Consider the following 24474-nt stretch of genomic DNA (forward strand, 5'->3'; position numbering starts at 1 on the left):
CAAAGAGGAAACTTTTAATATTCTTTATGTTGCCATCTAGTGGCCATTTGGAATTCTGTACCCCAGCTGCTAAGATTGGTGGACACCCCAAGTATTTTCAGCATATCAACTCTGATATAAAATTCTGGGAATTGCAACTCCCACACATCTGAAGGGCACCATGTTGGAAAAGGATGTTTTATCCAATGCACCTACCCCAGTTCTTACTACATTTTCTTATGATATTATGCATTGCATCTGGACAAGATATCAGCAGTCATCACGAGCAACAGAAGAAATGGAGAAAAATGATAACAGGAGTAAAAAAGGGAAAGGTGCTCACAGGGATATGTATACTGAAAGGCAGAATTTTTATCTATTGCACAGATTGTTTTCTAAACTGATTGATGGCAAGCTTTTGGAAAGATTTTGCCAGGTTCCACTGGGGATCATTCCATCTGGTTCTAGAGAGAGTTTTCTGCATGCTCATACTTCTAACTTCATGCACTCTCCCGATGCTATCAGTAAATACTGTAACATAGAATATTTTAAATACATGTTTTATATGGCTTAGCATGCAGAATTTAGTAATGATAAATTCATTACTAATGATTCATTTCATAAACAAACATACTTGAATGGAATACCCAAAGAAATTAAAAAACATTGTAGTGTATATAAAACTTTATTTGCAATGACTAAAATCAGGAGTAGAATTATCAAAGAATCACATAATTAGAACAGAATATTATAATTGCAATATTATTTGGGATTAAACTGGAATGTAGGAATGTTGCAAGGTATGTTTTAGAGATTTGTATGGGAAAGATAGCAGTGCGTTGAAGAGTGGAATTGGAATGGATGCTGTCCAAGAATAAAAATATAAATTCATAAATGCTCTGTGAATGTTGAACCACAGTAAAGCTGCAGGTGTAGACAGAGTAACTGGAGAAATGTTAAAGCTATTTGATGTGGTTTGTTTATGGAGTGTCTGGGCAAATTGTTTAAAATATGTGTAAAGGCTGTATGTGTGTCTGATTATGATAAGATTAATGATATTGTTTCCTTACACATAGGGAAAGCTAGTAAGAGTGAATTAAAAAAAACTGGAGGGGATTACACTGTTTAGTGTGCCTGGGAAGATATTTAGCAGAATTCTGATTGCAAGGTAGGTGAGCTGACAATGGAAAGGCAGCTTTACGTCAAGCATGATGTATGCAAACCAGGTATTTGCTTTTCAGCAAGTGATTGAGAAATGTATGAATGTGAGAAATGTTGTTTACCATGCATTTATTGATATGCAGATAGTGTTTGATGAAGTGAATAGGCTTGAATGGTTTCACGCAAATTGGAGTTGAAGGTTGGCTGCTGAATGTGATAAGAGTTGTATATGATGGAAGTAAAGAATGCATGAGAATAAATTGAGTGCCTAGTGAATGGTTCAACGTTCAGCATGAAGTAAGAGAAGGACGTGTAATATCCCTTTGGCGGTTTACGGGTATCTAAAGGAGAATGGTTGAAGTATAACATAAATAATTATATTTAGTCCTGTCCCATCCATGTTTTGAAATGTGATCCCCAACATGACATTTAAAGATGAAAAAAAAGTTGCACATCCTTGCTTTAAACTTTTGATCTTCTGAAAGTCATCAGCGTGCCCTTCAGAAAACCGTGGTTCCCATCAAGATACCTCATTTACAAATTCTGCAAGAGAGCCCAGAAATGGTTATTTCTAAAGAAAGATAAAATCTTCTACAGCACAGGATCTTATTTTGAGAATAAAAGAATCTAACTGCAACTGTCAGAGATGCAGTTCAGGGATTATACTTTAAAGTTTGTGTTGCTGATCCATTCCAGCTGTTTGCCTTCCAAGAATGAGAAGAACACCTGCAGGCCATCTTCAGGACGACTTTGGAAGTTTCTTTTTATCACAACAGATTTTATGACCCTCACTGTTAGAAGACATGCTTCAAAGCATGCCTAGATCTGCTTGCCTACTGCTACTTCGATGGTTCAGGTGCTAGGCTTTATAGAAAGAATGTACTGAGTCTGATTCATGGCACATTCCCTAGTCCAACAGATCAAGGGATAAAACTACTGTCTTGCCTCCATAATTAACTATGATGTTCTTTCCCAAATCAATTTAAATTCAGCATTCAGGAGTTAGTTTCTATTCCACTAAATGTTGCAGAAAACAAATTCACCTGCAAACTCAAAACAGTGACATCAAGGTTATCAAAAACATCTCTGTCTTGTGCCAAGTTCTACCCAAGCCAAACTCTACTGAACCCAACCAACCCCACTCCAACCCCATCACTCATAAGACACAGCCTCTTACATGCAAGAAGTTCAGGGGCAGGAGGAGGTCAGCTGGCCACAGGACTGATAGTCTGATAGCACTGCTTAAACACCTGTAGCTGATAATGCATATACTTCATGCTGAGGAACCTTTCAATAACTAGGGTGCCACATTTTCTTATACTTAAAAATGTTGCATATTGCTTTTGGGAAAATGCACCTTGTGTCATGGAAAACTACGATTCTGAAAAAAGTAATCAGCTGGCAGACCAGAACACCTTCCACAGAAGAAACAGATAACATGTTTCAGCTTTTCACTTTTGAAAAAAGAGGTCACAAGGAGAGGTTATGTCAGATGTTTTTAAAAATATACTGTACATACTGGGGGAAAATAGATATTTTTCTGCCTCTCTCATAATCCTAAAACGTGGGATCACCAGGTGAAATTGATCATGCATGGACAAATATGATGAACACTCCTCAGCATCTGTTCCTGCTCCAGAAAAAGTCCCCTTTGTGGCAAGCTGTTGTGATTTTTCCCCCTTGATTTTACTGTGCATACAACTCAACTTTAAACATTTCAAGACCTAGCTGAACATCGAATAGGTGATCAAGGTCATTACGTTTTTTGTCCTAATCACCTAGAAAGAGGGAAGGGGCAATATCTGGCCAATTTTATTTGCAGCACCAAATGGTATTACCCTGATGAGTGCCCAAAGTTTCCCCTGGTTGGCTCCTCCTAGAATGTATCTTAGATGCTTTACTCAGCATGAATAATTCCCACTGTCAACATTTGGCTGGGAAGAGGTGGAACAGATTGCTAGGAGGTAGAACTCCACTCCCCTTTGGCATGCTCTTTTTGCTGCTAAGAAATGGACTCCTTGTTCTCTTCTATGTATTCTGACCATTTCCATGTTCACTTCTAGCCTAGCCTTTTGAAAGACGGGAGGCACAACCAAAGTATGCCACAGCTCAGATTGTTTGCTGTGGCGGTTGAAAATTTAAAGATGACACTAGGATACCAGCTGAACCATTGCATTACCCAATTGTTGAAACACTCCTGGCCCATCAAAGGCTCCCTCAAGCTCTTTCATGTGGCTCAGACTTCTAACTGTTTAGAGAAAAACAAGCCAGAAGCATTCAGAAGCCCTAAAGTGGATTCAGGCATTCCAATTAGTGGATATTTTACAATTAATGTTTTGAATGGGATCCAGTGCTGCCTGAGAAAGCCCACAGGATTTTGATCAATTTCATGCTGCCTTTATTTATCAGCAAGAGATAAAGCCCACACTGAGAGTTCAATTTTTCACAGATAATATTTTTTCTCCTGCTTCTTGCATCAATAGGCTTTCTAACTACTCAAGCTGCTACAATGAGAAGGCTACATCTAGTTTTGACAATAATGCCCTAAGGTCCCAATTTAGTGAGTATCTGTCTATGAGCCTGTGTTTTCCCCAACATACTAGCAAGAGTTTGAAAGGAGGAGCAAGAGAAAATGGAGAAGTGGGGTTATTTATTTAATGTTTGTTTAGACTAATTCAGTTCTATGACTTCACACTAAGATAGACAGATGTTGTCATATACCTTCTTTTGAACATAAACGGGTCTTTCAGCTCAGGTAGCCCAGTTCCATCCTCTAACCTGCCAATAGGCCTAGGACTATTTGATATTTTTAGTTACTGCTGGTGGAGACTGAATTTGAGACCTGCTACAGTGTGTACAAAACAGATGCTCTGCTCCAAGCTATGATCTTTAACTAGATGAAGTCTAGCCTGCTTTTCAGTCAAAATGTCAGTTTGAATGAGGGGTTCTTGTGAACAAACCCTATCTAGATGGGCCATTGCTCTGGATATCCCATTTTCTTTTGAATACTACCTTGAATGATCAGTCATTTGCTAATTAGTATCAACCCAATTGACTAGATTTCTAGTCTTAAGAATTCATTAGAATCATGACCTGGTTACAGCTACCCACTTTTCAATCCCACTGATTTTACTGCAAGGGAAGTTGGAACACATTGAATTATTTCACACAGCATAATTCATTTGTTTAAACTAGCAATGGTCAAGCTTCTTTTTGCTAAGGGTCATATTCCTTCAGAAGTACTGTCTTAGGTAAATGGCCATTCTGACTTTTTTCTGGCAAACTCTCTCTCCTTCTCTTCTTCCTGACCCATCAGACGGCCAGAGAGAAAAAAGGCCATTTTTGACGAAGTCCTAAACCTACTGCTTTCAAAGACCTCTGAAATTAGGCCGATGGCCATATGTGGCCTGATGGCAATAGGTTGCATATCCCACTTTAAACATGATGCTAGTATCAAGGGCACAAGCCAAAAGTTTTTTCTATGGGCCAAATGTGATTTTTTTAATGAGATGGGGTGGTAAATCAAACCAGGGAGTCAAGATGTTACACTTCATAGTTTGGTTTAAATTCAAATTAATTTTATTTATTGTTTTTTTAAAGCCACCACCTTTCAGCAATTTGCAAGGAAAAACATCCATAATACTAAGCTGAAAACATAATAAAAGCAACCATAATATATGTTAAAACCAAGCACATAAACCATTCAATGGCATTGTCTTAACTAATTAAAAAAGCCCTCCGGAAGAGCTCCATTTAACTTGCTTCTGAAGGTCTAACAAGATCAAAGCAAACCTAATCCCTGGTGGTAAATTATTCTACAATAACATAACAGAGAAGCAGTTCCTCCTAAACTCAGCCTTTCTAATGTCCTAATAGTAGGGGATTACCAACAGCACCAGTTTAAATTGCACCCATAAATCTATAAGCAGCCAATGAACAGCTTGCAGCAGAGATGTAGTATGTTAATGGTATCTAGTGCCAAGTAGTACACAAGATACTGCATTGTATGCCAACTGCAGTTTCTGAGTGGTCTTCTAAGGCATGTAGAATGCACTGTAGTAGTTCAGCCAGGTGGTGATGAGAGCATGAGTTACTATTGCTAGGTTCTCCAGTTCCAGGTAGGGCCACAACTGGTACACCAGCTGGAGCTAGACAAAGGCCCTCCTGGCCACAGCCTCAGTAGTAGTGCCTATTGAGCAGTAGTAGTGAATCCAGGAGGTCCTTCAAGTCACAGACCTGCCCTCTTAGTGTGCCACCCCTTTGAGAGATTGAGAGATTTATATCCTGCCTTCCTCCTCTGGTCCCTATTCAGACCACTAAAAGAAAGGAACTGACAGTACTGTATCATAATGCTTCTGTATACTTGTCTAATGTAATCACCACCTCAAAGATACTGTAGAGCTGGTAAAGATGCAGAAAAGGGAACCCAACTTGTTCAAGAGACTTGAGCAACTCTCCTGTAAGGGAAGATTACAATATTTGGGGCTTTTGAGCTTAGGAACAAATGATAGAATAATGTACAAAATAAATACCCAATACAAGGAAAATGGGGATGCTGATGTCCCTTCCCCATACTATTAGAATCCAGTGGAGCCATCCAGTGAAATGGACAGTAGGAGATTTGGGACTCATCAAAGAAAGGACACTTTAATACAGTACTGTATGCTGCTAGCTTGTGGAATTTGTTATCCTAAAATGCAGTGATGGTTCCCAACTGAAGAGTTTTAAAAGAGGCTTGCACAAATGTGGAGGAGGATGCTCTTGCAGGCAGGCAGGAAGGAGAAATAGAAAGAAAACGTCTGATAACACTTTTTCAAAAAATCCTACCAAGTGCCTCTGATGAGCCCTCCCCATTCCCCACTTCCCAGCAAACTTTAAGAGGCACCACAGAAAATAGAGCTGCTCTTTCCTTATTTCTGTCACCCAGTCAGCAAACACAGGAAATGTCTGTGGTGTTATATTATTATGAATCATTTACTTTAAAAAACTTGTGTATTGATTTACAATGCTTGGACAAACACAGAATACCTTTGCTGGCTTTTTTCCTCTCCCAAAACAGTAATTTGCACAGCTCCAAGGCAGTTATAATTTCCCCGGATGTTATATTAAAACTGCCAATTCAAGAGTTGAAATGAAGAGCCGTGTCAGGGCTTAGTGATATATATACTCCCAACAGAAGCGACCTATAGCCAGAGAGGTATTACATGGGCTGCGACTGTGGTTTTAATACACAGAGCCCAAGCCTCTTCCATCCCAGACATCACTTACTGAGACAGGTAGCTGTTCCCAGGTTCCAGAAAGAAAACCAAGGCAGACCAATTTGATCAATTGAAACTGGATTTTCCCTGTCCAAATTGCTGAAAGAGAATTTGCTATGGAGGAATATAAAAATGTACATGAACAAATAAACGAAGTGTTCCTTGTGGGACTCCACTGGCTCTAAAGAATTTTTGTACGGCCTTCATTTTGGCAGTCAGCTGTAGCTGTATAGCATCTCAATTTTCAAAGCTCATAGGTAGGTAAAGGAAATGTACTGCCTTCCTTACCTCACCACAAAGCTAGCAGAGCTTTATGTCCAGCTGTCTGTTTATCCTGTTCTGCACAGCAAATTTAACATTGCACCAGGCTTGTTTTGTGGAAACAGAAGCTGCCTTTTTAAGGGCCTTGACTTTAACCTTTGAAAGTCCAACCTGACTTGAAAAATCTTCAGTTAAAATAATCAATTGTTTACACAACACAACATATGAACAATAACAGGGAAAAATCAGAGAAGCACTTTCAGCAGGCTCCAAAGGATCTGTAGAAGAGTGTCACTTCAATCCATCATCTACAAAGCAGGAGCAAGAATACAGAATGGTGTCTTCTGGAAGTTTCACAACCTTGGTGTTACTGCCAGAATGGCCCTGTTCCTGGTCACAATCCTAGAGAAAATTAAGGACCTTGAGGAAAGGATCCTGACAACCTTGATTTTAATTGGTATACTAGTAGGAAGTCAGCCCTTAAGATAGCTGAGCCCAAACTATTATAGTCAAACCCAGCAATTTCCTATGAGTCAAGACGCCGTATGTTCTTCAGTAGTTATTATGATCATGATTTTTAATTTAATCATTCATCTGTTTATAAGTCAAACTGAAAATCAATTGTGTTAAGGGAGTGAAGAAGGGCATCCAAAATTGGTATGATGTATTTTCTAAACCATCTTGAGCAAAGCTCTGATAGCTGCATGCTGGACAGGTATGGTTCCTAAATATTTTTCAAAGCATGAATGTTTATGGTTCGAAGACAGTTTCCACTCCAGAAAAAAAGGGCAATTGCAATTTACTGAAATTTGCAAAAGGCACTCTTGGTTATTCTCTGGACCTGAGCACCCAACAGTAAGGTGGAATCCCAAAGCACCTAAGAGATAAACCTGAATCTTCAGAAGGGCAACCTGTCCAATTAAGGAAATATGGCACTAACAAGAATCATACTGTAATTTATAATTGGTGGGAAAAAAAGGTGAAAGGCCCCCTGTCCAAGCACCGAGTCATGTCTGACCCTTTGGGGGGACGCTGCTTTCGCGACGTTTTCTTGGCAGACTATAGTGGGGTGGTTTGCCATTGCCTTCCCCAGTCGTCACCTTCACCAGCAAGCCGGGTACTCATTTTACTGACCTCAGAAGGATGGAAGGCTGAATCGACCTGAGCCGGCCACCCGAGAATCCAGCTTCCGCTGGGATCAAACTTGGGTCGTGGGGAGAGTTTCGGTTGCAATACTGCCACCTACCACTCTGCGCCACACGAGCCTGTGTAATTTATAATTAATTGTATTTTATGATTAACCAGTTTCATACATTTCATCAATGATTTAAGGCAACTATTTAGAACCCCTCCTTCTTCTCTAAGACAAGTTGAAAAGAAAAGAAAAGAAAGAGCTTGGTATAACTAAAGCTGGCCTCCCTTAGATGTATTGGCTTACAGGCCTCCGGTCATGTTGGATAAAAATTCTGGAAATTGTAGCCCAACACATCTCAACAGCACTGGCTGGCAAAGGCTGCTTGATGCAAATGTTAACTACCATTAGAATCAAGGTGAAACTTCTAGTTGTGTTCTGTGTATTGCAGGAAAAAAAACCCCTCTTATTTAGGTTCCACTGTGGCCACAACAAAAAAGAAACAATATATTATAGGTAGTCCTCCAGTTACGACCTTTGTTCAGCAACCGTTCGAAGTTATAGCGGCATTGAACGAATGGTACTTATGCCTGGTCCCTGAAGTTACAGCCGTTGCAGCCTGCCGGCAGTTATGACCACAGGTGCCTGCTGTCTCTCCCCCCATCTCTGCCCTTTTGGCCACCTGCACAGTGGCACTCCTTGGCGGTGGCAGTGGCAGCTCTGGGGCTGAAGTCAAGGCCAGGGGCCTTCAGCAGTCTCAGCCGGCCACCACTGCCCATGGCCCCTACTTCAGCCTCAGCGCCACTGCCACCAAGAGCTGCCTCAAGCCCCACACCATGGCCAGCCACCCAGCACCACAATGCAAAGCCCCAGCTGCCCCTGCTGCTCTGCATTCTGCTCCCCTGCCACCCTGCTGGCCTTGCTGCCTTGTGCTCTGCTGGCTGGCCAGCCCTGCCACCCTGCGCTCACTTGCCCTTCCATGCTTGCCGCCCTGTGCTCACTGGCCCTCCTGCCCCCAGCTCACCTTCACCGTCTTCCTCCTGCTGTTGATGAGGCACACCCGGCCTGGCCTTGTAGGGCCAGGCTGGGCGTGCCTCATCAGCAGTGGAAGGAAGACAGTGAAGGTCAGCTGGAGGCAGCAGGGTCAGCAAGCACAGAGCAGTAGAGCCAGTGAGGACAAGGCGGCAGGCTGGCAGGGTGAGCAGAGCACAAACAGCAATGCCAGCAGAAGTGGCGAAGTGCAAGGAGGCCAAAAGGGCAGAGTTGGGGGGATAGGTGAGTGGGAGGAGTTCAAGAGGACGTAGTCCCTTACCTTACTGAGTTGGGGCTGGGAGGGACCAAGCCAGGAGTGGCTTGGATCAGGGTGGGTCCTCACCTAAGGACCAGTGGGATTGTGTTAATGACAGCAACGGGGAGTGCTGGGTTTGCCATCGTTAAGTGATGTGGTCATGTGACATCATACTTTATGACTGCATCGCTTAGCGATGGAAATTCTGGTCTGAATTACTGTCATAACTTGAGGACTACCTGTACATATTATTAGTACATACTTTTGTAGCACGTAGATTATGTACAGTATTTGCTCAGTACCCATTGAAACAAACATATACAAACATAGAGGGATATTCAGAATAGTCCTACACTAGTACCCTCCAGATGTGTTGGTGTCCAGTTGTGCTGATAAACAACTCTCCAAATTCCTGTAATCCTGAGAATTGTAACCCGACACATCTGGAAAGCAGGAAGTTGGGAAAGGTGTTCTACAGAAATTATTAAAAGTACTACAAGAGGTGTCCAGAGTTGCATCAAGAGAGACAAGAATTCTACTGAAAAAAAGGTGCAGTTTAAAAACTTAAGTGTAAGAAACTTGCCTGGGTAACTGGGTTTGATTGAAGATCCCACGGAAAGCACTAAAAATCCACAGAACCAGATACAGGCATTACTGGGCAGTATAAGAAGTTATAAACTGATATATGAAAAAAAAGCATGACTTCTGAGTTTCATCCATTTTCTCTTCCTTTCTGACTTTCCCTCAGAAAAACAGCTTTACCCTGCATGTAAAATGCTAAGTAAGTGTAGACAAATAAGGATGACCCTCCTGGGAAATGTCAAAAGAGTTCTGCTGCATGCACTTCCAATGGATTAATCCTATTAATTAAAAAAAAAAAAACCTTTGGCCAAGAGTGCTTTGACAGCAGCACGTGTTTCCTTTTGTCATTCAATTCTGCTTTAGTTTATTTATTAAATTATTAAAATGTATTTCACCTGCTTAGGAAATTAGCATGTTATGGGCTCAGCAGTGCAGGTAACATGAAGTCATTATTAAGAAAAACTATACTGTATTCCAACCACAGGTGCTGGTAGGCACTTAAGGCAAAGAAGAGGGATCAAAAAAGGCTCCCTGGGACCTGGTCTGCATCTGTGTAAATTTGGAGCCCTTCCCCATTATTATTTCACCATCTCCCTAGTAAACAAGCCCACCGGATCCCACTGGAGTCATCCTTCTCCACCTGGGGAGGTGGATGGAAATTCAGACAGTGCAGGATAATTATTCTGCAAGGAGGAAGCCTAAAAGAATGGAGAATCAGTACAGAAGAGGCAGCAATTATTTAATATTTAATTGCCCTCAGCGTTGGTTGCTTTTTCTTCCTGGTAAGCCACTGGGTGAAACAGCTGCCTGCATGCTTCCCTGGCACCCCACAAATCAGAGGCCTACTGATGCTTGGAATATCTCTGCCCTCCACCCACCCATGATTAATTATGTCTCAAGCCTAGTCACCAGGCAGTGGCTGTATCTTCTCTGAGAGGGTATGAGGTTGTGGGCCAGGCTGGAGGGTTGAAAGCTTTAGATCTTTTTTCTGTCCTTGAATTGCAGCACAGAATATGAGAGCCTTCCCCACCCTGGTGCTTTTCAGATGTGTTAAGACTACTGTTCCCAGGATTCCTTGCCACATACATACCAGCCTATACGGGACACTGATTACCTGTTGATTCTAATTCATTTTACTATAAGCCATTTGGGCTTTGCCATGCTGGCTGGGGAATTCTGGGAGCTGAAGTCCACACATCTTAAAGTTGCCAAGGTTGAGAAATACTGCTTTAATAACTCCCAAGTCAAGCTTGACTCCTGCGGAATATGACCACTTCCATGTATTGCAGTGGTAAACAAGTGACTTGCTACTGCTTAATGGTGGGATGTTTTTTTCAACTTTACAGTCTAGCTGTAAAGTGCTGGCTTTTCAGGGGATCTCCCATCCCAAAACTCAGCAGGTCCAATCCGGCTTGACTTTTCTCAAGATCAATCAAGTACAACTAAGTGCCACTACTTGCCATAGACGATTGTAGAAGTGCGGGTGTCACAACATACCCTTCCTGTGGTGATGGGGAAGTCTTTCCCTTTACTATCCTTTTGTCACCACCACTAAACCCCTTAGAGGGTTTATAAATTCTTTCAGTCTCTAAAGGTAACATAATGGGATGGAACATAGGGGAGATATAGGTTGAGACAGCAAGAAAGGAAGAAGTCTACTTATTTCTGCTAATTATCTACATCCTGTCAGCATTACATTATCCTGGCTCTAAAATTATTCTGAACTCTGTCTTCTTGACAGTGACAGGTATTCCCTGGCTTGGAATCCTCTAGACCTGTTCCTCTGAATGCACTTTCCAAATCTTTCTCTCGAGTTCCCTCTTCCTGGTAGAATCTCACCACCTTTGATGGGCAACACTACCATCCAATCATCACAAGCAGCAAAATAAAACTATTTTGAACTACCCTCATCAATGGAAACTTCTTACCATCTACTGTTAACCACATTTCAAAGGCTAACCAGTTTCTTCCTTGCAGCCATGCTAAAACATAGAAGGGGGAGCTGAACCTATTTTCTAAGTAATTGAAGTTTGAAGGAGATGAACATATAGACTAAAGAAAGGGCAGTTGGAGGCAGGGAGCAGATTGGAAAGGGTAATTTTAAATTCCTTGCTGGCTTTTTTAAAAATCCAAACGGAAGAACCGTCATGTTGTATAATATGTCTCATATTTGAGCCCACTGAGCCAATTCAGATGCATTACTCAGAAACCAAAATTTGGGGCCAATTCTAGCATTTTTTCCCTAACTTCAGCTGGTGTAGAGGCTGAAGGGAATGGCCTTGAAGGACAGGAGGAAGAGCTGCTACCAAGGCAATGGCCAGATAAGCAGTGCTTGAGTCCAGCCCAAGAAACTAATTCGAGAAAAAGTTTCAGACAAGCCCTTATCCAGCGCACATAAAGATAAAATTAGGGGGAAGCACACTCAGACTTGCAAGATTCTGTCACAAAAAAAGTAGTCCTGATCTGTATGGCATTGGTTTCTTAGTCTGGTTTACCTTGTAGGGCTGACATTGGGGATGACTAAAATATCTTTAGCAGTTTGCTGGTTGATGACCAAAATAAAGAGACTTGGCTTTCAACCTTATTAAGCATATTTTATGCTCAAAGTGCTAAAAATGGTTATTTCAAGCTTATATGGAGCTGTTTTGAGGTTGAAACTTCTGGAATGATCAAACCCACATTTTGCACACAATATCTAGTTCTGGACAGAAATAATTGAACAAAGTGATATAAAAACTATTATATTATATAAATATTATTATATTATGTTCTTCTTGTTGTATTAACAGACTATTAATACTTGGTGCTAACCAGGCAGAATTAGGACTAAGAATAAGTCACACAACCATTTGGTGGAGGGTAAAGAATAGCTACTATGTTGCTGCTTTTTATTTTGGGATAACCCTTTATAATATGAGCATTTAATGATGCCACATTTATAGCTGCAGGAAGTTTCCTATCAAGTTGTTTGGCAATTTTAAAGCGAAGCACAAAATCCTTGTAAAACCTTTATTACCACCAATGCCTGGCATTTAGGAGGAAAGCTAATGGCACATTTACACAAGAAAACCAGAGAAAACTAATCAGGGGCCAAAATAGGAGAGGGGTTTTCAGAATTGTTCAGTTTTCACCTGAAAGTTGCTCATGAGCTCTGACAACATTAGCTGTCTAATACTCTTAGATTCTTTCTCTAAAGTAAGTGGCTAGATGGAACACCCACTTGACAAAAGGTGTTGAATCCTGATCCTTTAGCATCTCTTGGGCTGTAGCCTCTTTCATTTGAATGCCTGAGAACTCCCAGCTTCAATTTTTGGCATCTCTTGGTAGGCTTGGGAAAGATCCCTGCCTGACAGTTTGGGGAGATGATTCCAGTCAACTTCTGGAAGTGTCGGACTCTGGGTCCCAGAATTCGTAGTCAGCTGCTACACAGTACAGTATGCATGATATACAGCACATTTTTCATATATCCCTGTCATAGAGAAACAATGATTTGGGCCCAAACTCCTCTAGGAAAACTAAGCTACTAGATGTCCATCACTGAATTTAATGAGATGAATGTGAATTTCATACAATGACACTTGACAAAAGTTACATCCTGTTCTTTTTCCCTTTGCTCTTAAATTCTATTATCATCTGAACATCCAATATGGTTGGACCCAAAAAGAGCACTTTAATTGATTAATGCATCCACATGAGTTTGTATGTGCAGGGCCCCCAGATTGTACCATTTCATTTCATGCTGATGGAGATTAAAATGCAAGGGTCTGATAAACTCACGGTGGCTGATTTAATGCATACTTTGGGGTGGGGTGGGAGGGAAGGATGCCATGAAGATGTCAGAACTTTGTAGGTAAAGAAAGGGGATGCAGAGCTACAAAGTCAGGCTTTGAACAGCCAACAATGAGCTGGAAGGGCAAGAATCAACTATAGTATTGCAGAGCCAAAGCAAACTTGAAGATATCCCAGAAGAAAGCTTTCCTAACTGTTATCAACCTAATGGTTTTCTGGAGTGACCATCATTCATTTTAGTGAAGATTGTGCAGAAGAACTTTGGGATAGGTAGGAGAGAGAGTATTGTGATACTCTCACAATAGTAGAGTCCATTGTGCAGAGTATCTAGACATCTTTTTCCAAATTTGGGCATTTGTTTGAAAATTATCAAAGCTCATAATTGGGTCCCTGAAAAAACGTGATTTTTCCTGCAACTGAGAGATTTAAAGAGCCTGTTGGGTCAGAACACAGCTCCACCAAGGCTAGATACTTCCAGGAAACAGTACCTGAAGGAATGTTCAAACCATGAGGTCATTTTTGAAGGTTTCCTCTGCTGGCCTTGCATCGTGATATATGGTAGACAGCCGTCCCCAATGAGACATACTAGGCACCTACTTCATTACTTTTCTCAGACCAGTCAAAAATATTTTTATTTTCCTCATTCATTCATTCATTCATTCATTCATTCAATATTACGTTAATAAATGTTATGTTGCAATGGAACTTTTTACCCAATTTAATTTCTGCTGTCTCTGCTTTGGTTGTTTATATGCTGTATATTTTCACCCATGATCTTCACTACACTGATAGAAAACTGTGCTGTTGTGCCACATAATCGCTAATGCTATTTATGCATTAAAGATTAAAAACCTATAAAGTTTTTGTTATCTCATTTCCCCAAAGTATAACAAGGCCGGGTCACTGAAACTTTGTATAAAAGTAAAAAAGAAAAAATAAGACTTCCCTTAAAAATTCCCTTCTCACCCCTATGGGTGGTATGTGTCTCCCTCAACCTCAGGTCCTCTACCTCTACCAGAGGTCTGGGAGTTTGAGGGTTCTGTGCAGGATCTTAGCTGTTCCTAGCACTGCACTCTTCTGGATAGAGAGATCTGATGTTGCTTCTGGGATCTGTTGGATGGTCACAAATGGGTTGCGGCTGTGTGTTTGCATCTGCACCCATGCAGGAAGATGGTCAGAATTCTTCTCCATGGCCACAGAAACTAAGACCAGATGTAACTGTAAGCTGGAACTGCCTACATTTTATTTAAATATAATGAAAAAGTTCCTGATGATAAGATCTGTACAACACTGGAGCAGGCTACTTATGGAGGTTGTGGGTCCTCCATCTCAGAGTTTTTAAGGAGATGATGGACAAGCACCTTTCAAGGATAGTTTAAATGGTTTTCCTGGATATTGCAGAAGGTTGGGCTACGTGATCCTTATGATCACTTCAGTGAATTGTTACACCAATAACATATTTAAGGTATTATTACTTAAATGTAAAGGCTAATTTCTGGAAAAAGGGTTCTTACTGTAGCTTACATTTCAAGCCATGAAACCATAAGAGAAAACAATCCATCACAAAGCATTAACAAAAACAGGCAAAACTTTCATAGGTCCTACCTGGGCAACCACAGGTGAGAAAATGTGTGTTGAGATGGGAACTCTGCTTCTTTTGTGCTTATGTCATAATGATACTTGCTAGCAGGTAAAGGACAGGGCTTCTGTGGTGACATTCTAATACTTGGTTCATCATTTTAGCATCACTGACTTTTATAGGCCCTAGCTACTTTTGCCTTTGTGGGCCACTCCCACCACAAAAATAATAGGATTAAAATATTTCATACGAGTTTCGATACTTTCTTTATACTTTTACAGAAAAACAGGGCATCGCAAATAATATATGTATTATTTTGTAATAATAATGTTGTTTCCAATGAATCACAATGTCTGTTACATAGCATCAAAGTTACTAAATTTTAGTATTTATGCTATGCCTACAGATTATAAATAAGACCCTTGGTTTGATGTTCAAATCTGATGCATACCTTGCCTGTTTTTTATTAAAAGGCAATGGAAATAAATATTTATCAAAAGGCATGAAGATAAAGAATTTATATTTCATTTTTATTCTTTCTGATTTAAAAAAAATCCATGGACCCTAAGCACTGTGCCTATTGGGCCTAATAGATAAGCCAGTCCTGGTGGCAGGGAGGGAGGACAGGAAAACTCATGGTATTGCTGCTGCTTTTTAGGTCCTGAACCCTAATCCAATGATGGAAGTACATATATCAGGGCCTTCTTGTCTGATACTGAGATGTGCAAAGGACTGGAGAACAGGTGAGAAACGATAAAGTTTCCCTTGAGTCAAGCTAAGTCCCTGCAACTACATGGATGTTTCTTCCTTAAATAGCACATATCATACAATATTGTAAAGATCAGGACCTTGTGCCTTACCTGTACAATTGTAATATAGTTCCATCACTCAGCCCTGTTCAGGAGGCTGAAATACTGGACTATTGGCCAAGCCACTTCATTAAAGTGAAGGAGAGTAGATAGGAAAAGTATAAACTTCCTTGTGCTGAAGTGTGACTACATGGACACAAAGGGAAGTGTTATACACTGTATGTATGTATTGTGTATGTGTATGTGTGTGTGTATGGCCTAGTATTTTTTGGTGGTCCTCCATCCAATATTAGCCTGGCCCACCCTAAGTGTTGCCTGAGATCAGCCCAAATTGAAAAAGTGCTCCAACCAGCTGTGAATAACAGCACATGGTCCTTGTTTTCTGCTTTGCTAACTCTACTCTCATCAGCTCTACAAGGTAGACCAAATCATGAAATGGACTCTACAGGATGACTAGAACTGTACTTTACTGAGATAGGTGATAGTAACAGAATCTTGCAAGTCTGTCCATCCTTCCCTCCCTCCCTCCTGTCACGGGGGAGCCAGTCGGAGTCTCTTTCTAATAACTTCCCACCCCCCTGGGTTCAAAGCATGCTTTTTCTGTGCTGTTGTCTTTAGGCCTTCTAGATGCCTTCTCTAAGATCATCACCATGGTTCCCTACAAATCTTCACAATGGCCAATAAAGGGTGCTACATGGGGAACACTGCCCTAAGTCACCAGGAAGGGAACCCTTTTCAGTTCTGTCCCCCCAGAAAAATCCAAGCTGACATCAATGACTGAGTTGTTGCTTGCAAAGAGTTCAGTAAATATGGCCTGGCAGGGGAAATCACAAAAGAAGCCCAAATGGCAGCAGCTTTTAAAACAAAACAAAAAACACCACCATCCCTACTTCCCAAATACTGAAAAGACACATAATGGAACAGCTGGATCGTGGTATTGTTTCACCTGAGAGAAGTAAATATCACATTTCCATACAGTGCCAACTGGCATTTTATTTGCTTACAAAGCAAATGAGCAAAAAGGGAATGTCCTCTATGGAACAAAAGGAGTTAGCCAAGCCTGCCTCTATTTAAATTTCAAAACAATAGCAAAAATGGACCTTTTACAAAGGGAATGAAATGGCAGAATATGTCACTATTTTAATATATGGGAGGTTATTATTTCCTTGGGGAAAGCTGGTCGAGCCATCCTATTTTAGCCCAGAACCATACTATATTTAGGTCCTGTAACACATCTGTACTATAATAGGAACTGACACAAGGCCTGTGCTATAATGAAGGCTTCTGACACGCAGTAATGAGGGTTAAGGAAAGCCACATCCTAATCAATTCCAAGCTTGGGTTTATAGATAGAAAGGTATAACCCAGCAATCATTCTTTCTGAGTAACCCCAATTTACTTCTCCGGGGCTGGGGTTGACCGAATCCAGGCTGGATTGGATTCAGACGGTTCTTGCAGTCACTCTCCTTTATCTTAACATTTGTTGACAGATGGGCCTGTGGCTATCAATTTGGAGCTGTTGGAAGGGACCCCACTGCAGCTGACCCATGACCAAGAAAAGTCCTTCTCCTTGGCTAGGAGGCTGAAGATATCTGGAAACCAGAAACGCCCCAGATATGCAGAGATCCACTTACAGACAGAGAGCAAAACAATGTGTGTTTTACTCCAGCTCTGCTCCTTCTCTGAGGATACGTGCCTGCCATCTGCTTCTTTAGTACAAGGCCAGTTCAGGAGGCACTCTAAGAGAGAACGAACCTCTGGCATCCTCCCCAACTCTGGGCTGGCTGTTCACTCCTCCTGGTCTGTTTCATACTAGAAACGAAGGAGGACATTTCCCATGGCATGTGGTTTTGTAAAACCTGCCAAGATGGCCTTCAGCAAGAGGGTGTAAAATTTGGGGGCTGGTGTAAGTATTTTTTTAAAAATATTTTGAAGTTTGGAAAAAAAAATCAAGATTATTGGACACTTAACACATCTATTTATTTATTGGTCAGATTTAGACCCTACCTTTTGTTCACAAGCTCATGGTGCTCCCTCTTGAGCTACGTTGGGCTGACCAGGAATCACTGGCCCAAAGTAATCTAGTGAGCTTTCATGACTAAGGGGGGTTATAGATCCTAGGCTTCCCTGGTCCTAGTCCAGCACTGTGGTGGTAAAAAGTACCCCCCCAATACACATGTGAGCTGCATTCACAATCAAACCTATGAGTTGCGCCCCACCCCAATACATGTGAACTGCTTAATATGCCCTTGTATGAAAATATTCACAGCAAGCTGAATTGACCCTGAGTGGTGAGAGGGAAGAATCAGTAAGGAACCAGTGGCCTAGTAAACTAAATTGTTTATATTCACCAAGTATATTTCAAAGATAGTATGGCTAGCATGCTGATCTAGTAGGAAGGGAGAAATAATAAAAAGATAACACAGATGGGTTTATTTAAAACAGTCTAACATCATGCTGTAACTTACACTGGGTCTGCCTTTTCCTTTGTCTTCTCTTTGTAATATAGTAGACCAAATTTATATAAGCTGTTGGTCTGCTTTTGCTCAGGGCTGCTCAATAAGCTGCCAATGCTTTGCTTGGAGTCTAGTGTACACTGCAGTTGTTTGCATACTTAATAAATTTATGTTGTATCTTCAAAATGATTTGGTTGCTTTAGGTGAATCAGGCTTTGGCCACAATAGTACCTTCACCATTATATTACACTGGTTTTTACTTTACTTTTTTACTTTACTTTACTTCTTCTTTACTACTTTGTGGCCCACAAATCACAGAAAATTGTATAATTGCTTTTTAGAAGTTTGCAGCCCCACACAACAGGTCAGGTCAGGAGCCCAAAGGTCAAAGCCCATAAAAATAGATAATGAGAGGCCTTTTTCAAAAGAGATCTGTGATAGTGAATGGTAGGTAAAACCTCTCTAGAATCAGCACCTCCTAAGGAAAGGGGTGGTGGTACAATCTCACTGTCTGCTGCTAAAACCTACCCTAGTTGTTGTTTTTTTACTTCTCAGAAACTTACCCTGTTATTTTGTTTGGCTAGATTCTTTTTTTGCTGCTTTATAGGAGCAAACGGCATGCATGAACCAAGCAAAGGATCAGCCACGTTAACTGACACAAAATACAGATCTCCAACTGTCCTTGATAGGCTTGTAGGCCAAGCTCCGTTCAGTAAGTGCTTCAATTTCACAGCCCATGCTCCACTGCAACCGATCTACCAGCTGAGACTTGCAAACACCACAACTACACAGTGGAAACCATACTGATTTTATTAGTGCATGCTCTGGGTTTCAATCTTGAAGATCAAAGAAGAGAACCTTAGTGATATTGTTTATGCATCTGCTAGTATAAGATATGCAAGTTTCAAGATACATCAAAATTTTGGCCAGAGAAAAAGTAGACAGCTCCAACAACACTGCTGCTTACTGATCTGAGTACATTTTGTCATCAAAAGGAACCAACAAAACTGTAATGTAATGCAACTGCATTGCATCTCTGTTTAGATGTACAAGGGTGATGTTGTTTATCTGACCAAAGTAGGCCGTATCTTGATAGCTAGCTAGATATGTAAAGTTGCCAGTGTGAGGCAGGGTAGATGGTTACCCATACTTGCATGCATGTAGCAGTGAAAGTTTGTTTTAAACAAGTACTCCTGATATACCTGAAGATAAATTATGGCTGGCCAGCACTGACATTCTCAAATCTATCCTGTGTCCTCAGATAATTAGAATGAGATGAAATTATGCTCACTTGACCGACTTGGAGAGGATTGAGGGAATGTAGCCATTCGACCCCTCCTCCCAATTTGCTAGGAAAATGTGAAAATCTTGATCTCAGTTTTGTCTTGGAATGTAGGTATGCTAGAGAACTATGTCTATGTCCAAGGCTCTTGTCCACTGTCTGATGTTTGTCCCGCAGCATGGTTCAAATGAGTGTTTATTCTCAGCAAAAGAAGTCTGGGATTCCATCTGAGATCAGGAGAGAAGTATCTGGGTGTTTGCAGCAAAAAAAAAAAAAAAGGATTAAATATCTTAACTTATTTTCTTCTAAAAACTGGACACTCTTTAGAAGCATCCAGGGTTGAATACATGTGTTACATATGTTTAGTTTGGTCCTAGTTAACAAGGTCTGCCCCTAATGCCCAGTTCAAACTTTGTCCAGGAAGGTTGGCAAAGCAGTTTCCAAGGCAAAACAAAATAGGTTGGTTTTTTCCAGTTGATTTGATCAGAACCTGCTCCCTGTCTTTATAGTCATCAGGGTGGAACTGTTTTATTGACTATATTCCACTCTTGAGTTCTGCAATCCAAGGTGAGCTAAAACATTTTAATAAACAAGTAAAATTCCAGTTAATGTACAGCTGTGATAGCCCTAACAACAATCCACAAAAAGGAGGGATATATAATTTCAGCTAGCACTGGGTAGCGAAAAGGTTGTGAAGGCATTTTCAACTTAACATTTCATGCATCAGATTTACATTCCTAATAATCTTTAAGCAAAAATGGGTCATGAGGAAGACCTCTGATTGCATACATCCCAGCAGTCCTATTATATTGTGGAGAAACCAGGAGGTTGGTCAGGAATAGGTATCATGACCTTCCTTTGAGGAAAGACCCAGACATGCTTTTTAAAAATGAGAGTTATCCAAATGCACTGAATCTCCAAAATGGTTAAGTGGAAGTCCAAATATATCTTGTTTCTTGTGCCCGTCTAGAAAGGTACATATATGAATGCTGACCTTCAGATGATGGTGCCCATTCGAAGCACTGATCACACTACAGAGAACATACTGCCCAAAGGAACAGCATCCTCTTCTCTTTTAAATCAAAGTAGGAGAGATAATTGAAAGAGGCACTAACTCAACATGGGACAGTGAAGAAAAGGCTGTAAGAATTATTAGCCCTTGTCCCTATATTAATGGTTGGTAAGAAAGGGCCAACCTAGGCAATCTCTCTGATCTTTCAATTTTCAGAACTAGCAACCCAGAAACCACAATGTTCAAAAGTGAGAGGGGACGAACGCATCCCTGTAAGGCCACGGTTTGTCTTGTTAGCAGAGAGGTCCCTAGTCACAGATTGCTGCCAGCTAGTTGGGCCCTCAGTGTTTAAGCAAGTAATGGAATGAAGGGGGTAGCAATACTTAAAACATTTGTCTGACAGTGCAAACATGAATGTGACCATTCTCTGTCAATTTGCTAACGCTCAAATACTCTTCAGAACCTGGCAAAAGCCTTCTCTAAAAGAATAAAATAGAAGTCTGTGAAACATTCTTCTCAATTTTGTAGAATTCAGGAAGAGTTCACCTGACAAACCCGGTATATTTGTTTCTCCATGTGTGGATTTGGGACCATGTATGTAAGGGTATGGATAATGTTAAGTCAATCTTCTCTAACCTAGTACCCTCCAAATATGTTGGAGCACAATTCCCATAATCTTTAATGGCTGGGGAAGGCTGATCTTGATATTTTTAAGAGAGCACTTCCTTGAATCCCAATATTTCTCCCTTAAGGGCCAATATTATTTTCTGTTCATCTTCCTCTCTCCCTCTCATTCCCAAACACATATGCTTCTAGGTGTTTCACAATTCAAACAGCATCATAAAATAACAGCATACAATAATTAAACTAAATAATTCAATTAATTAATATTAACTGCCTATCTAAATAAAATGCTTTGCAAAGACATTTAGAAAGACCGATTTTCAGAGACTGCCTAACTCAAACAGGGAAAGAAGTCCATATCCTCTGCCCTGCCACAAAGAACAGCTTACTGATTTTTCTTTAAAATGAAGACAGTTGAACAAAGATTTCTTAAATAACCTGAGCAAGGTGTTCCCCCACCATTTCTTTTGTTCATAACTAGAGTATGGAGGGCAAGATGGCTTAACCTCACACCGGTGATACTTATCAATAAATTTTAACACTCAGTGCCACATTTTCCTAGCTGTGGTTTGCAGACAGGCACTGGCTCCTAGTAAACAGCAACTCCACAAAACTGAAACTGGCACCATGGCCTTTCCAGAAATCTTGAGGTGGGGTGAAAACACACATGCATGTGCCACCCTCTGAACTCTTCTTGGCATCTCCCTTTTAAGCTTGAAGGGTTGCTGGCATAAAGAACCCTTTAGGGCATTTGGTTTCAGTGGTTGCCTGTTGATAATGGCAGAGCTGGAGCGGAAGAGGATGCTCATTATTGTCAGGAGGGGATGTTTAAAAGCCAGCTAGCCTAACATTTCAAAACCTCAGGAGTCCTCAAAGTGATGACTACCAGTAGTAAACTTGGAGGGAATGGAGAGACTAAATGCAGTAGATTTGACAGCTGTACAAAACAGACTCATAGGGAAGGAGAAATAAATAAGGGAAAAGTATCGTGTTGATGTCTGATCTCTTGCAAATGTGCTGCAGAGTTTGTTGCCTAATAGCACACATGGATTCAATGCAGGAAATATACCATGTTGACAGTGCCCATGCCTCCAGCACAGCAAGTTATCATTGTTGTTTTAAAGAATACTGTTTTCAAATAGCCAGTACCAATTAAGAAGCAAGATACATACATTTTCCTCCTCTATCCTCGATCCAAAATGATATTGGAAAGAAAACTTTTTGTACCTTACCTAAAAACGCATGGGACTTACCACACAAAAGGCCCTTTTTAATAAAACATGTTTTCTTACTCATCATAGATTTTATAGGAAAATCCTAAGTAGGGACTTCCCACCTACCCCTGCCCCAAAGTGCCACAGCATTCAAAAGTGCTTGTTCCCAAGGAAGAAGAGTTCAGAAAGGTCACCTCAACTTCCTTTTGTCATTATATGCCTTAAAGTTTCACATACCTGGAAACTGATAACTGTAACTGGGGGCAAATCCAGGATATCCTCGGCCATAGGTTGCGACAAAATTTGGGTAACCTTGAATAGACAAGTGTTTGAGAAAGAGGGAATTAATCAATTTATTTAAACCCAGATTCTTATTTCACATGCAAATAATTACACCAAAGATAGAGAAGAAATCTGATTTTTGCACAAAGCATTAGAAGACTTTATTCTTTCTGTGTGCATCACATCAATGCTGATTAAATGTTAGGTACAGTACAATGATCTTAAAAGAAGGTTTAAACAGAGGTATCTGATATAAACCACAGTGATGAATGTGACATCACTGGGGAACACCCATGGGTCCAAATCACATTGCAGGTGAAACAGAGGGTGCTAGCATGTTTAATGCAACTTGAATTTCATTTATCCCTGAGCACAGAAAAATAAAAACAGATCTGGAGATTAGTATCATTCCTTTCCCCTCCCTCTCCATGCCTGCTATTCATAATTAAAATGCACCCCAGTAACTCAAAGCCAAGGACTCTGCCTACTTTTCTCAGCTGGGAAGAGTAAATGCCAAGCACTAAAGGATAAGCACATAACACAGGTTTGCTTTGACATTTGGAGAGCTTACAACAAATGTACTTTGCTTCAGAACTATTGACAGTTGGAGATTAAGGTACTAGTGATGCTTCATCCTGAGAGTCTGAAGGACAACTGTTAACACATCCAAAAGTCAGAGGCAGCAAGATGAAGGAGCTGGGAGGACGAAGGGATTTTAATTTTACTTAGGATGCTAAGGTTCAGTAAAATGATTGCAAATAGTTTTCATGGAGCAGTCAAAAACATCAGCGGTTTCTCAACATTTTCTTTTAAAAGTGAAACCAAACATTTCAATAGAAGTCTTTGAATACCCAGCCATTCCTCTTAGTGCTAATACAGGGCCTGGAGGAATATTAATCAGGGTGCTGGAGAGAGGGAGATCTGGAAGTATTTGTCACTCTTCTTACTTTCAACTGATTTGGAAATCCTCAAGGGGGCACCAGCCTCCAAAGAGAATTGATGATGGACAGAGCAGATTGGTACAAAATGGACTAAGCAACTGGCTTACCTTCTACCAATTCTCTTTTGGAAAGATTGCTGCCTTGTGCTTCTTTTTCTCCCGGAAGATACATGTGTGGTGGGAGTGTGGCATTTGCTCAGACAATCTGAACTCCCAGTACTTTCGGCACTGATTAAGTGTGGACCAGCTCAGATGCTAATTGGGTTGAATGAGAGCTGTTAGTCAACCCATCTGACAGGTATTATGTTTGGGAAGCCAGGAACAAAGAGTTGAGGCCAGGCTCTATCTTGGTTTCCTCTGGCAGAGCTAGGGAAATCCCTTTCCTGAAACTGGGGATTTGGTGCCCATTAGCATCAACAAGGCCTGACTTGGTACAGCCAAGTTTCCTATGCTGCACATTAAGATTATCCTTGTGATTGGGGCTTTCTGAAACCATGACCCCATCCCTTTCTCTCTGTCCATCTAACAAGGATCCTTGCTGCTCTCCTTCTCTTTCCAATTATTCATTTTATGGGATCTCCAATACTAATCTACCTGCACAGGTTTGGTTCCACTACTGCTACTATTCATCTTGCTTTGGTTTTTTTCCTCCTATTGTCGTGGTTTGTTTGTTTTTTGAACCACCAATAACCAGACTGATCCAAACTCATTGGGTTTTTGTAGTTCCCTTCAGTGGCTGGGGGGAGATTCTATTTTACAAAAGGAAAGCTTACAATCAAAAAGGAAATAGTAAATTATAAATGCCTTCAACTAGTGCAGAAATAAA

The 24474-nt window shown here is 40.8% G+C and overlaps 1 protein-coding gene across 10 annotated transcripts in view; it reads right to left on the reverse strand.

The window, feature by feature from the left end:
• The window catches only part of MSI2 (musashi RNA binding protein 2), a 527555-nt gene that overhangs the window by 58660 nt on the left and 444421 nt on the right, over window positions 1-24474 (reverse strand). For 5 of the 10 annotated variants that reach the window (XM_063296960.1, XM_063296943.1, XM_063296926.1 and 2 more), the window contains exons 10-11: window positions 22664-22738; window positions 9663-9701 (exon numbers count right to left, since the gene is read on the reverse strand). In XM_063296960.1, coding sequence (XP_063153030.1) covers window positions 9663-9701; window positions 22664-22738 — 114 coding nt within the window. Of the gene's footprint in view, window positions 1-9662; window positions 9702-19330; window positions 19825-22663; window positions 22739-24474 lie in introns of those variants that run through there. The other 5 variants (XM_063296967.1, XM_063296952.1, XM_063296934.1 and 2 more) reach the window with 2 other exon arrangements.

This window comes from Candoia aspera, chromosome 1 (assembly GCF_035149785.1).
Source record: "Candoia aspera isolate rCanAsp1 chromosome 1, rCanAsp1.hap2, whole genome shotgun sequence".
Classification (NCBI taxonomy): domain Eukaryota; kingdom Metazoa; phylum Chordata; class Lepidosauria; order Squamata; family Boidae; genus Candoia; species Candoia aspera.